General features: G+C 44.2%; 1 protein-coding gene across 3 annotated transcripts in view; it reads left to right on the top strand.

Annotated features, from left to right (window-relative positions):
* Positions 1-13,717, top strand: part of LOC147888946 (complex 1 protein, LYR family protein) — a 34,551-nt gene extending 20,834 nt beyond the window's left edge. For 2 of the 3 annotated variants that reach the window (XM_087392794.1, XM_087392793.1), the window contains 3 exons: positions 5,478-5,712; positions 6,298-6,414; positions 13,051-13,717. In XM_087392794.1, the coding sequence (XP_087248920.1) occupies positions 5,509-5,712; positions 6,298-6,414; positions 13,051-13,194 (465 nt within the window). In that variant the 5' untranslated portion in view covers positions 5,478-5,508 and the 3' untranslated portion in view covers positions 13,195-13,717. The remainder of the gene's footprint in view (positions 1-5,477; positions 5,713-6,297; positions 6,415-13,050) is intronic. The other variant, XM_087392795.1, reaches the window with a different exon arrangement.
* The last annotated feature ends 1,070 nt before the right edge of the window (positions 13,718-14,787 follow it).

Genomic DNA, 14,787 nt, shown 5'->3' with positions numbered 1-14,787 from the left:
AGGAGGACAAAAGAGCCACGTCATCTGCATAAAGCAATATCCGGATCAGCATGCCCGCAAGAGAGCAACCAACACCCCCCGTGTCTGCATCACTGTCTCAAGCTCGTCAATGTAGAGGCCAAACAGGATAGGTGATAATGGACATCCTTGTTTGACCCCAATAGTGCTCATGATCTCATCTGTCCACCCAGATCCTGCTCGGACTCTGCCTGAAACTCTCTCGTAAAGTGCCATGACAGCCCAGATGATCTCCTGGTCATAACCCAAATCCTGTAGGCGTTGTATGAGGCGGGCTCTCGGAACCGTGTCAAATGCCTTGCGAAAATCCACAAAGCAATAGTAAACCCTTTGTTTCCGTACCCTCGTCTCCTCGATGATGCACCTGAGCATGAGAATGTGGTCCACGGTTCCATGATCACGCTGGGATCCAGCCCGTCTTGCTGCTCTAAGTCCTTGATACTACGCAACTTTGCTGACCTCGGAATCAAGCACTGATGCATAAATCTTGGACATGACATGTCCAATCATAATGGTCCTGTAATTCTCCGGGCTCATGGGATCCCCTGCCTTGTTAATGGGTGAGATAGTGTTAATGGTCCAGGTGCATGGAAACCCCAAACAAACAGCTTCATTAAAGAGCTTTGCTAAGATCGGGGCTAGGAGGTTAATCCCATATGCAATGAACTCAGTGCATAGTTCCTCATGATCCTTCGCTCGGCCATTATGAAGTTTCATTGTGGGATCCTTTATCCCTCCCTTAGTGAAGAGGGTGCATGATGTGGGACGTGACATATGTGAGAGGTTAGGGACGGGCTGATTTGGGATGCCATAAAGTGTGCGTGCATAGGTATACCAGACCTGAGTGTCAGTGAGTTGTAAGGGGGACCGTCTCTCTAGAAATCTCTGCCAAAAGTCCTTAGAGTTGTTACTAAACAGAATGTTCAGTAGTTCCTCCTCGTTCCGGCGAACGAAATCTAGTTTCTGTCTATGTACTAGTCGAGGATACTTGCGTAGCGTCGCTGGTTCGCTGGGAACACTGTTTTTGGTTTCGAATCTGAGCTAACGGCATAGAGCCTTACATTCATCATCGTACCCACTATTACAGCGTACGGTCCCAGGGGGTGGTTGGCGGGTGGAGCGGGTGTAGTGAGCGGCAGGGTAGCACGGTCCTCTAATAGGGGTATGAAGTCAATATAGGCGAACAGTATGTACAGGTGGCTAGAGAAAGTAGGTGAGTGGTCACGGTCGAAGCGTATATCATGATAGGTGGAGTAAGAACTCTGTGGGGTGGAGGGTGTTGTGCGACGGGGAGTAGAAATGCTAAAGAAAAGGTTAGGTATGACCAGCCCCTGGAGGGAGAGGTGCTACAATAAAATCAGTGATGCGAGATGTGAAGGCAAGGGATCCCATGATATAATCAACAACGCTAGAACCTCCCCCATGTGGAAAACATGTGAAACCATCTGAGGTAGGCCATCTGTGACCATTATAAATAATGAGATCATGCATTCTGTCGAGGTATAAAAGGGCCTGCTCGTAAGATGTGATCGGACCGCGTTTGTCAGCCGAAACCCGTAGCATACCTGGATCCTCAAGGTCAATGTCTGGCAATAGAATGGAATTACCCTTGAGGTCGAGGAGTGGTACTTGATGGGCGCCTGTCCTCGCGTTGAAGTCCCCAACTAGGAGGACTTCTCTGTGGCTAGAAAAGTCAACAATGGACTGAGAAAGAGCTGCAAATGGAGATGTCTTATCCTCATCTTGAGTATCTCTAGCAAAGTGGGAGGTCTCAGGAGGAAAGTAGCATACTGCAACAAACAGATCCCGGCTGTCCAAGTGAAAGAAACTTAGAATGTGCACCTCTCAGCTCTACTGAAATGGTCCCCAACAGTGTGGATCTGTAAAGGACTGCTGCTCCACCTGACCCTCGCACCCCCCCTGTATCCCTCATCTCATCTCTGTAGGCAAACTCCCATGTGTACCTGCTGACTACTGGTAGTGGGCGCTTTGGACTGTGATGTGTCTCTTTGTAAAAGACTATGTCGTGACCTGTGTAGGATCCCTGGTTCTGATCATAAGGTAACCATTACAATTCGAAATGGTGCAGGATAGGGTCTCGGATATCTGAGTCTCATTGACCCCGCTTCATTTGAAATAGGGAAGGAGGGAGGAAATTCTTACCTATCTTGCATACTAAATATAAGATTTTTGAGGCTAGTAAGGATGTTGAGAGCATGAATGTGGCATATCAGAAGGGGAAGCAAGTTCTCCAAAAGACTCAAGCAAGCAAAGAAGGCAGCTGATCGTCACCACCATGAACTAGTGTTTAATTGGGTTCTTTTGCATTTTGAAAAGGCAAGGCTGAAAAAGAAGGGGGGCAAAGACCGGTTGTGCCTCTAGTTGAGTATGAGATACTATGGGCCTTTCCAAATTTCAGAAAAGATCAGCGATGTAGCTTACAAGTTGGAGCTACCATATCATTGGAGGGTTCACAATGCTTTCCATGTGAATCTCCTTAAGCCTTTTCAGGGGGATGTGCCAAAGGATATGCCTTTTGAGATGCAACTAGAGGTTGAGGAGTTGGATGAGATCCTAGTTTTAGAGTAGATTTTGGCACATATGGAAATGAAAATCAGAGGTAGAGTTTCCCTTTGTTACTTGGTGAAATTTTGGGTGAAATTTCAAAATTCACCATTGCATGTAAAGTGGGTGGAAGAGGATAATCTGGCAGATACACCTAAGTAATTGCAGCTCTACCTGGAAGCATTTCAGCTTGAGCCAACTTCAGTTGTTGCTCCCCTTAGGCTCGGCAAAACGTAGGTCTAGAGCATTGTCTGATGCTCAGGAGAGGGGTAGTACTTCCGTTGCTTTGATACAGACAAGCTCATATTTCTAGAGGTCGCTTGGTGACATTGTATGTTCACTCGAGGTGCTGCTTGCTGATAGTATATCTGCCTTGGGACTTCTATGATCAGTGTACTAGTCACTATGAGATAGTTTCGAAGTGTATATGAATTGCTATCCTAGGCTCTGAACAATCATATATGCTATGTCAATTTTGTAATACATGCTTTTATGATGGTATATTCACATGTATTTCAGTTATTGCATATCCTTGTAACATCCATATGCAATCGAGGTCACTTGCCATGTTTCAAGAGGGGGGAATGTCACGAGGGTGTGAGTTTGAATGTCCCCAAGCCTTGGATGGTTTTGGCAAGGTTGCTAGAGGAAGCACCTGGACCAAATTCACGTAAATGAGGCGTGACAGTTTGGTTGATGGGGCATAAAAGGAAGGAGGCAGTTCACATTGCAGGAGTCGTCATGTACAGACTGGTGGGCTAGAACTAGTATGGATTCCTGCTGTGGTATGGACGCCACTGTACGGGATGAATTTACAGTGTATACGGATTGGTACTGAATAGCAGTACGGAACAGGCTGATACGAGATTGTTGTACAGAGAGGCTGTGTACGGGCTGGATAGGTTACTGCGTATCGATCAGCTGTACAAAGTGTACAACTTGTACGGCTGTTTGCAGTTGTCTTGGGCTGCGTGTACAGGCAGTGAACCAAGGTTGCACGGGCAGCTAGCTGTGTGGCAGTGTGGAAAGAATGCTCTCCAATTGGTATGTCATAGCCTGTGAATGGGCTTAGTTGGATACTCTGAGGTTGTCGGATGGTCGTTTATGCCTTCATCCATGACTTTGTGCACATTAGTGGTTACGTGAGCATTTGTTGGCAGGCAAGGGAATTGTGTGATCCAGAATGGATTGCTAGTAACAGTTCCAGGTTTTTATGCAAGTGCCTGGGACAGGTTTGGATGCTTATTGTATGCCTGCTGAAGGTCCCAGCAGGGCTGAGGCAAAGGGGCATTGATGCCTAATGGAGTGTGGATTGCCCTGAATGCAGGGAGGATTTGTGACTACTGTGTAATCCTTTCAAGTAATAAAGAAATACCGAAAGGGGTGCCAAGGGTTTGAGGCCGATCTGTGTCCTTGTTCTCGAGCAGGAGCACTCTAGCTCTCAATTTGTATTTATAATATATGCTGAGTATTGTTAATGTTGACACATTGGCTGGCTAGTTGTTTATTACCACCCTCTTGTTGGCCTTGAGGCCGGTTTCGCCTATTCAAACACTGACTCGTAAATTGAGCTAGTCTCTCATCGTCTATGGGCATTTGCCTACAATGAAGTCATTGAGAGCATTTTCTAGAATAGATAGGCAGTATCTAGTTGTGAGCCCAATAGGAGGGCTGTGGGTTAATGGACTATGCATAGTAGGACTAGTGCAGGAGGAGATAAGTCTGGATGTATACATTCCCATATGGGTCTGTTTTGGAAACCACAAAGGTTTGTATGACTGGCAGGGGTCCAGTACTTACAGGCACTACAAGGTGCCTGTTTTGGTAGAGATCGTGTGGTCAGACCTAGGTCTGGCCAGGGGGTTGGCTGCCCATTTTGTCGAAGGGTGGGTCAGCTGGCCCTACAGGCTGGCTGATCACTGGGAGGACTGCCTCTCCAGCCCTATACAAGGGGCATTTTCTCCATCCCACTGAAGTCCATTCCAAGGCAATACATCTTGAGTTCACAGGCTTTTCAGCCATCCTTGGCTATTTTAGAGCAGCTTTGCTCCTTCAGCTGACTATTTGTTGGGGCATATTTGATGTTCCTAGGGTGCAAATTTTTTGTTTGTGTATACAGGTATCAGTTTGCCAGTCTTAAACTTGTTTAAGTGAGTTTGAAGAGAGTATGTTCAACATTCGGTTGCAGCCTAGCATTGTATTTGCTAGTCATCCTCTTACAGTGACAGTTCTCATCGGTCAAACTGAGAATGAGTTTCGGTGTTGGCTCTGAAATCGATCAAAATAAGTTTTAGTATCTCTTCTTATGCCTGATTTTTGAGTAAGTATTTGTGTACCAGAGTGAAGGCTAAATTGAGTTTTTAAACTTTTGGAGCATTTTGATGCCTGTGTGAGTTGCCACACTGCTTGCTGAGCTCTCTCCAGACTTTCTTGGTTTAGTCCCCATCTCATTTTTCAAACTGCACTGTATCAGTCAGGATCGCCTTAATTATAATCTAGCATACTGTCTGCATCTTATATCCTTGCTGCATGTTATAGGCTAAGTGTGTTATGTGAATGTATATCCTTAGTGGGCTGGATTTGTATTCAATGTAGTAGCTGCAAAGTACTGCCTGGTGGTATTTACTGCTGTTTTTGGAACACAATTTTTGTGATATTTATTATTTTTCTTATAAAGCTTTTGTTGGAAATCGCATCAAGGTAGTTCGCAGAAATGCATAAAACTGAATTTGTGCATGTTTTTGATAGAGCTCAGCCAATAGCCAGGATTATGGACCACTTAATGTATAAAGACAATCCTCCTCTTGCTCTGGTGTATTGCATTTAATGACATTGAAAGGAAAAATTAGTGTAGGCTAACAAGGCTTTACCAATATCTTTGTATGTGCTTGCAGATTAGTTTTAAGTGAAGAATCATTATACGGAATGCAGACTCTTTCTGTGTACAGAAATCTACTCAAAGCTGTGAAGTCTCATATCACAAAAGATGTCTCCAAATCATCCTTTAAAGATTATGTCGCCCAGGAATTCAGGAACAATGCTGGTTTGACAGACAAATCCCTTGCAAACGAGAAGTTGAAACTAGCAGAAGATTATATTACACTGCTTCAAAGTGTCCATCATCATAAGGTATATGCCATCAGCTTTGAAACCTACAAGTTTACAAGCATGAAATATGAATGTATGTTGAACTTCTAGAAGGAGAAAGTTCAGTACTTTATTGAAAAGGAGAAAATTCTATGCTCTCTTCATAGCTTACATGCTAGTAAATGCCTATCCTGCTGTCGCAAGTGCTGGAATTCAAATAAATGGTCCCTTGGTAGTAAGAATAGCCTAGTTAGAGTTACAGGAAACACCGGTTTCTAGCCTTCAAGTGGGGAACCACATTTTCTATTTCTAAAACAGTATCTTGGCAAGGGAAACACCTTGTCTGGGAAACAGCCAGGAAATGTGTTCTGAATTGTTGAACCCAGCAGCGTTTTGCCCTGGCAGACATTTTGGCGAGTCAATGATTGTTGCTGAGCGGGCTCCCAGCTGTGTATTGTCCTGCTTGGTTAAATACTGTTGTCGATAACCTTTCACAATGCCCTAATTATCTTTGTCGAGTATGCGAACAAACCTTATTGTAATAGCTTGTAAATCTAGAGATTTATGCACAATTTAGGAACGAACACAACTTCTGTTGACATCTTTGTCTTTGTTATGCCAATCAAGAAAGGAATTTCACCTGTCCAATTCACAGGGCATTTGGAGTTGCTCCCCATTGTGACAAGTGACTCACGAGTGCTGTACAAGTCTCTTTTATATCTTGTGCATTGGGCACCACTAAAGGTACCACTCATTGTTTCGCCTTTGATGACTTTGATTTTTTCCTTCCTCTATCGTAATGAATAGCTCATTGACCTTGCCACTGGACGTTGTCTCCTTCCTCTTTGCTGCCTTCTTATCAGTTTTCCTTCTTTTTGCTCTTTGGTGTAATGCCCATTTGTAAGAGTAGAAGCATTTGACTTTCTTACTATCTTCCTTTTGATAGCATCTAGCTTTCCTTTGCGTTTGCTCGTTTCTTTGGCATTGATTTCCTTGTCGTTATTGCACTTGTACTTGTTCAACCCAGCATCATGGCTCTATGCTGCTGAAACGTGTTTGGGCCGCTGCTCCGTCTGGTAATCAGGCCATGACGAATCCTTGGTAACTAGGAGGAATGTTAGACATGCATCAGCTAATCACAGCATTGATTATGGCCATGGGCCTGGAATAGGTGGAGCATCCGTGAGGTTGCTAAGCTCTTGTTGAGCATGCCAAAGTTGTCGTGTTGAGGTCTTTACATATGGATACATTGTATGAATAATAGTGTAGTGTAGCATAACCCCTAGGGGACGTGTCTTGGGTTAAGGAAATGAAAGCAAAGATTGTAGTCACTAGTTAGTAGTGTTGGAGTGACTCGAAGATCTTTGACAACACTCCTCTACCTATGGAAGTGCGAACAAACATATGCAAAGATCTATCCTCATTCTGAATTGTGATAGATTCCATTAGTATTGCCTAGTTAGGATAGTCCCGAGAGTTAGTTTTAGGCCTAGGTCCTAAGTGCTAATAATCATAAATGGACTAGTCCACATTAGGGGTGACAGATTGTGCACCTTAAGGGTTCTAGTAGTGTTCCCCCTGGTGAATTGATGAGGCAGGGTGGTGAATGCTTCCCTATATGCTTGTAATTACCTGTCCCCTATGCTTTTGTGGGTGATCTAAGATTGGCATCTGCGTCGTCCATCAAGCTTGTGAGGTGAATTGGCAAGCGTAGAGGTGAGTGCGCAACATACGATTGTTGACGATTACTTGTTGTGTTGGAAATGGAAGCGAGAGAACGCGAGAGAATGGAGCTGAAGAAAGCTGGAATGAAATTGCAGCAACAACAATGAACTAGAAAGTTAGGGTAGTCAAACCCTAGTAACTAGGGTTAAAAGATGTGTGGTGACTAACTCACACATAAACTCAACCTCTAACTGAGGATAGGGGTAAAAAATCTGAATAAAGAGAAAAAGCTCCCCTAGCCCCCTTATTACAAACATTGGCCACTGCCTTAGGAGATATAAATATTTATAACACTCCCTGCAGTGACAATGTCACAATGTACAATGTAACGTCAATCACCAAATGGATTTAATTTTAAAGCTTTGCGAAAAGCCTCAACTTTGGACGAGGTAATGCTTTGGTGAAGAGATCTACCACATTCTGTTGTGTAGGGTAGAAGACCAAGCTCATGTCCCATGCATGTAGCCGCTCCCTGACATAATGATAAATTTCAATGTGTTTCGTACGAGCATGAAACATAGGATTCCGTGCGAGAGCAATAGCACTCTGACTGTCAGTGAGAATTGGATTAGGATCCTCCAATGATGCATGAGATCACCCAGCAAACGCCTCAGCCAAATACACTCGACTGTGGTCGTGAAGGCTGCCCTGTATTCAACCTCTCATGAAGAGGTAGCCACTGTAGACTGTTTCTTGCTTAACCAAGAAATGCACGAGTGCCCAAGAAAGAAACAATTACCACTAGTGGACTGGCGAGTATCAATATCACCAGCCCAAAATTTGGCTGAATATTTTACTAAGGCATATTAATGAATATATGAATTATTATCACATAAGAGAATTGAGAAAAAGGAATAAAACATATGTTCCAAATATCCCAGCACAAGCAAATAAGAATACAGATGATGGTATGCAATGGAATCATGGATCAATTACTAACCTACATAATGTCATGCAATTGGACAGTATGCCAAATGCCGAAAAATTTGCAAGGCAAATCTTTTGTCTGCAAACGACAATCTAAGAAGTCTTCTCTACAAAAGGCGACTGCAAGCCACAATTGTAGATTGTAAGTGTCGATGTAGATTGCTAATTATTCGCCAATAACAATTCGCTTAATCAGGTAAGCAAACGTCATACAATTAGCACACAATTGTGCCATACAATATACTTTCGCTTGGCTCATGATGAGGATTTATGTAATGTCAAGAACTTGTGTGATTGCCAATTAAGAACCAATTATTTGGTTGTAGATTTTCTAGTAATTTGCACATTCTTTGTTACAAAGTCATTTTGTGATTCTTTGGGCAACTTTTGCCAAAAAGCCCTTTGTTTTTTTATGAATCAAGTTGTTAATTCATTTGTTAGAAGTTTGTTTACGTATTTATTTACTTTTGCATCATGGAATCCTCTCACGTACTTGGTGATGCTACCCTTATCTAATCAGGGGACAAGGATAGCAAGGATAGGAATAAAGACACTCTTTATACCTTCCTTCATTAGTGGCAAGATTTTCATAAGTTGAAATTTACCCCTTATGAGCTGCAAATTACGGAAGCAACTTTGTCTTTAGACATCAAGGTGTATAAATGATGGATGAACTTTGCACGTAAGTAAGCAAGTTCCTAGTATCTGGTTGGAATTCTAGATCTTTTAAAAACAATTCTTTCTAGAAAACGAATAAGAAAATTCCTAGGAAGCATGGGATTATGTAGGTATGGTGAAGTTTCCACTTAGTCAATATATTGCCATGTACCGTGAGGCAATTCTTTAAGCTAGAAGATCTCATTGGGTGAGTTTCATAAGATGAGGGACTCCATAGGTGGCTTGAAAGATGATTCTAAAGTTTAATTTCATGAGAATGCCTCAAAATCTTTCGAAGAAGCCATTAGTAGACTTACTCAAATCTATGTTGGCAAAATCTAAGTCTTGTATTAAAGTCAGATCTTTTAATTGAGTGAAAATTCACAAAAGGGTTTCAATCCTTCGCCAAAAAAGACTATTTCACCATCTCGCTCAACCTTGACTAGATGCATGCTATGCCTCTTACCACAAAGATCAGCATATACTAGCCTAGAAAGCCTTATTTTAGAAAGGCAAATTTAAATCCTTAGGTCCTAAAAAAGGATAGTGACATGTTCCAACACTCCTGAAACCTCTGATCTGCAAGCAAACACAAGAACACACACAACATGAGAAAACTGATTAGGCTGCTCACCACCCAACCATGACATCTACGGGATGTGATCCCGAATCAGGAGATGTCCCCTCCGAGCCACGAGCTGAGCTACTGGCACGAACTCCCAACCAGATCCTAACCAGCCTGGTGTCCCATACCACCAGGTGGCGCTGTGAAGCCTGGAATCTGCTACTGGGCCTTGGGCTACGCTATGATGCAGGCGCGCGTCCGCGACTCAATCCAAGATCAGACCTAGCACCTGGGAACGAAACTTGCTCCCATCGGCTCTCTGAGAACTGAACCCCTGGGCCCCTTATATAGACTCGGGCCCCGAGCGCCAAAAATAGCGAAGACCTCTAACTGGTTCGTACCCTTGCCACTCAACCCGAGAATCAAGCCTGCCTAGCTCTAAGCCTCCCCAGGCTACCTGAGCTAGTCTTGTGTACCTCCCAACTTGGAGGGTGGTGCTTTTTTCGCGCATCAGCCTCCCCGAGCAGCCTGGCCGCACCCTGCTCTAGCCTATGGCGCACCCCCCCTGCCTGGCCGAATTACATTCCAGCCCTAGGCGCACCCTCAGCCTCACCTACTTGCGTCACCTTACCTCTGCGCAGCCCTGACCAAAGCACGGGATCCCCTAGGGTTCCTGTCAACCCTTCGTCTACCCAACAGCCCCTCTCACGCATCTCCTCCAATCCTCTCCTCTCTCTCCTAGCTACACCTCACACCCTCTCTTACCTAAACCCTTCAGCAATCTCGAATTCATCACTCACTCTCTTCTTCCTACCTTCTCCCTAAATCCTGACCACTTTCCATAACTGATGAACCTAACAAAAACTTGCATCACAAATTTAGAAATTAGGGCATACCTGGAGGAACAAATCGTCCAAAATTCTTGGAACAGAAGTTCCTACCTCAGGAGTTGGCTCTGATACCAACTGACATGTCCCAGCACTCTTGAAACCTCTGATCTGCAAGCAAACACTGCAAGCAAACACAAGAACACACACAACGTGAGAAAACTGAGCAGGCTGCTCACCACCCAACCATGACATCTACGGGATGTGATCCCGAATCAGGAGATGTCCCCTCTGAGCCACGAGCTGAGCTACTGGCACGAACTCCCAACCAGATCCTAACTAGCCTCCTAACTAGCCTGGTGTCCCATACCACCAGGTGGCGCTGTGAAGCCTAGGATCTGCTACTGGGCCTTGGGCTATGCTATGATGCAGGCGCGCGTCCGTGACTCAATCCAGGATCAGACCTAGCACCTGGGAACGAAACTTGCTCCCATCGGCTCTCTGAGAACTGAACCCCTAGGTCCCTTGTATAGACTCGGGCCCCAAGCACCAAAAATAGCGAAGACCTCTAACTGGTTCGTACCCTTGCCACTCAACCCAAGAATCAAGCCTGCCTAGCTCTAAGCCTCCCCAAGCTACCTGAGCTAGTCTTGTGTACCCAGTACACGTCAGATACCAATCCGTGCACATGACAGATAGATAGACTCTATGGCTAAGAGAAATTGTTACCTCTTGACAAGTACATGAAAGCCATGAAAGCTTGGAAGGGCTAGTCGGCATTTTCCCTTTAGAGGACCGACAAATTGTATATTATCTGCATTGCACTTTATCTATATGGTCAAAGGAATTTAATGTCAAGGTCATTGGTGAGGGCGATTTGAGTGACTAGGTGGGTCTAAAGGCCTAAGGTCTAGCTTTTCCTAAATGAATTGTGCCTAGGGGCAAATGGTTTAAAGGAATCCCCAAGAAGGGGTAAAAAGAAACATATAAGTGTGGCCTTACAAAATGGACATGTGGCAATCTAGGCCCATCTAGGGAGATTGGGGGCAATATAGAAGAAAAACCACGTGAAACGAAAAGTTAGATGTATTTGTATTCATCATAGTTGACCTGAAACGTAGGAAACGTTTCGAATCTGAAACTTGCATTTGGGAGCACGTAGAAAACCCCCAAATCGTCGAAAACGCCCCAAAATGTTTGTAATCCAAAACGTGCATTTTGGAGCCCTGAAAAAACCCCCAAATTGGAGTACATACCAGCATGATTTCAGCTTTGAAAATTGAACCTCTTGTCATGTGACATGAATCATGATTCATGTATCTTTTTCAGTTCTGAAATATGGCCATTGACTCTTGAATCTTCAATGATGTGTTGTTAATTTTTTGATTCAGGAATTAGTTCTATGTTTCAAATTTCAAGTTCTAATTGACATATCAAATATCTGTGCAGTATGTTTAGTGAGTTTTTTCAAGCATTGGAGTTCAGGCGGTAATAATCTAAAATGTTCTAATCTTTTGGGGGGAAAAAATATATTTAAATACCCTATTATGCATGAAATGTTTTTACAGACGTTTCGGGATGGCCCTGAAATGCATCTGAAACCACGAAACCCATTTCGAAACTTGCCGTTTCGAAACTCCTTGACTATGATGGTCTGAAGGCAGGCTAAATACAAAAGTATAGAATTGCCAATGTGCTCCTCGAAGCCACACTCTCCAGGCTAGAGGTCAGCAGCCTACATACTCGCACATGTAGTGTGGAAAGTATGAGAAGGAGGGGGGTTGCAACCCCTCTTACCCCAGTTGCCCACACTAGCTGTCCAGGGGGTCAAACCTACATGGTTGACCTGTCCCGAGATAGGTGCAAACAAATGCGTGCATGCCTACACTCCATCACCTTGTGCTCCAGCCTCCTTGGCTATATGCGGATCTGTCCACTGCTCCAGCCCACACTGTGTCCACGTTCTATACTCTAGGCCTCTACTAAATCCCAATCCAAGCACATTGCCTTCATTCATCTGTGGCCTTGCTTTTAAAAGATCGTTTAAGGTCGTCTTTGCTTCGCTCGTTCCTCTTTCCTCAACGGTGTTCCTTTTCTCGCTCACTCGCTTGCTCATACATCGGCAGCTCTAGGCTCTATTGGGTAGGAAGTAAATATATTCAAGACCTGCCCGTGCTTACAAGACTGACGCAAGATTGCCATATTCCATAGAAATGAACTCACAACTCCTGCTCCTCTCTCTCTCTCTCCCCCCCTCTCTCGTACTCTTCACCTTTCGCTCAATCTGACTTGTCTACGTAAAACGTGCTACAAACTCATTGTGCATAGCATAATTTCAAAGTAGATAGAATTGACACAATGATGAGCTGAAAGGTAATTGTTTGGATTCCAATTATAAGAAGAATACAATGGGACTTCCCCCACATGCTACATGCACCTCTGTCTCAATTTGGAATGTTATATAAATGTAAAGCTTGCTGTTTTCCTTGTCCATTCTTGTTTGATCCTGGCCCCTCATGCAATCATTTGCAAACTGCAAATGTTTGCTTGATGGCCAAAACAGAGAGAGAGAGAGAGAGAGAGAGAGAGAGAGAGAGAGAGAGAGAGAGAGAGAGAGAAGGTCGGATTAAATGGCTGAGACAACATTCTGATATGCTTTGGAATTGGACTGTTGTACAGGAACTTCTATATTCTTATAATATAGCAGTCGATAGGACAGCGGAGCAGAAAGAGCGAATGAAAAACACTGCCGAAAGAGTTGGGCTTAGCCTTCCAAAAGTGGAATATGAAGACTATGAGGGAGCTTCAGCAAATAGGATTTGAAACGTCCAGCTAGGCCAGGATGTTTGCAGCAAGCTTATACAAAGATTAGGTGGAACGTGTCATTGTTTGGTTGATGTCAGTTGTGGTGTCTTGTTAAGCCTCTTTCTTCTTGCAGATGAGGATTTTGGTCAATCAGGATCTTTAGAGGGAAGGCATAGAGTACCATTTGAATCCTATGTCTGTGCAGGACAGCGGTGTCAGCAAGGGTGCGTTAAATGCTACAGTGTTGGATTGTATTATTTTTGGTGACAGAATGCCCAAGGGAGAACAAGCACAGCAGTGCAGATTGTGTTCCCAAAGGAAAGACAGGGTGCTTACAAGAAGGAGCATGAGGAACTGTCTATAGATCATCTACTGTAACTGTTTAAACATAGTAGCTCCTAGAAATAAAGCTCTATGTTTGCCTTCGTGGTGGGAGCAAAAAAAGAGAGAGAGGGCATGAAGAATATATCATCTATTGTAACTATTTAAACATAGTAGCTCCTAGAAATAAAGCTCTATGTTTGCCTTCGTGGTGGGAGCATAGGCTCCTCGTTGTTCGGAGTGTGTTTAATCTGTATACTAGATCCCTGCTCGAGTGTGCTGCTCACCCTCCCTCCTTCCTTCTCCCTTGCCTTCCCCTCCCACGCCCTTCTTCTGCTCCTATCTCCTCCTTCCCAGCTTGGGAGCTCACAGGATGTCATGGACAGCCTGGTTTCCCTCTCACCCTCCTTGGTTTGCGCCTAGCCCATCTGAGCGTCTCTTCCCCCCTCTTTGTCCTCTTTTGTTCTTTTGGAAGAGAGCGAATAAGTTTTATAGGGAGAATCCAGATACGTTTGAGCCTCAACGGAGGGCAACGAGGATACGCATGGAGACCGTAGGTCCTTCGCACCTCGAGAGTGATTGCAGACTCGGCAACGAGGCAAGGGTGGTAAGTATATATTTATCTTCTACTGAATTTCTAATATGTTCAATCATTCAAATGTCGTCATTCATATCTAACTAATTGAATTTGGATCCATAGGAATCTGTGATTGGAAGGCCTCTAGACAACGACAAGTACAGAAGGGTGTTCAGGATTGAATCCATGGCATGGTTTAAGGAGAAGGAGAGAGAAGGACTTCACATCTCCCTCTTATTTTGGATGTGATAGGTGACCCCCCTTGGGTCTGGCCAGAGGGGGCTTGAATGGCAGCATCCTTGAATCTCCAAATATATCACGTTTGGCTTACAAGAAATAGGGTGGGCAAGCTGTACAAGAGGCAAAGTAGTCATTAGGTACGTCATGGGCCTTACGCCTATTGGACATCAAGTTTGAGATTGGGTATATGTGAGCCTTCCATTAGACGGGGATCAGATCCAAGAGTTGACAATGCACGGATGTGGTGTTTTTGTGATTCAATTATCCACCATTGGGATTGCCTAGACGCTGCAACAAATATCCTTAATTTACTTGGTCTCCAAATACTCTCCCTCACTCCTTATGACTCCACGCCTTGAGTTAGTCCCAAATGTCTAGCCAATTTGTGGCTTTTGCATTTCCTTCCCCGTTCCCTCCCACTCCCCTTGCCTCATCCTCTCTAGCCCCTCCTAGCCGTACCCCTCTTTGGTTTG

This window comes from Dipteris shenzhenensis, chromosome 21 (genome assembly GCF_047967505.1).
Source record: "Dipteris shenzhenensis isolate YYH24624 ecotype China chromosome 21, Dip_SZ_1.0, whole genome shotgun sequence".
In the NCBI taxonomy this organism is placed as follows: domain Eukaryota; kingdom Viridiplantae; phylum Streptophyta; class Polypodiopsida; order Gleicheniales; family Dipteridaceae; genus Dipteris; species Dipteris shenzhenensis.
The sequence above is the reverse complement of the archived record's forward strand: the minus strand, read 5'-3'. Positions and strand labels throughout refer to the sequence as shown.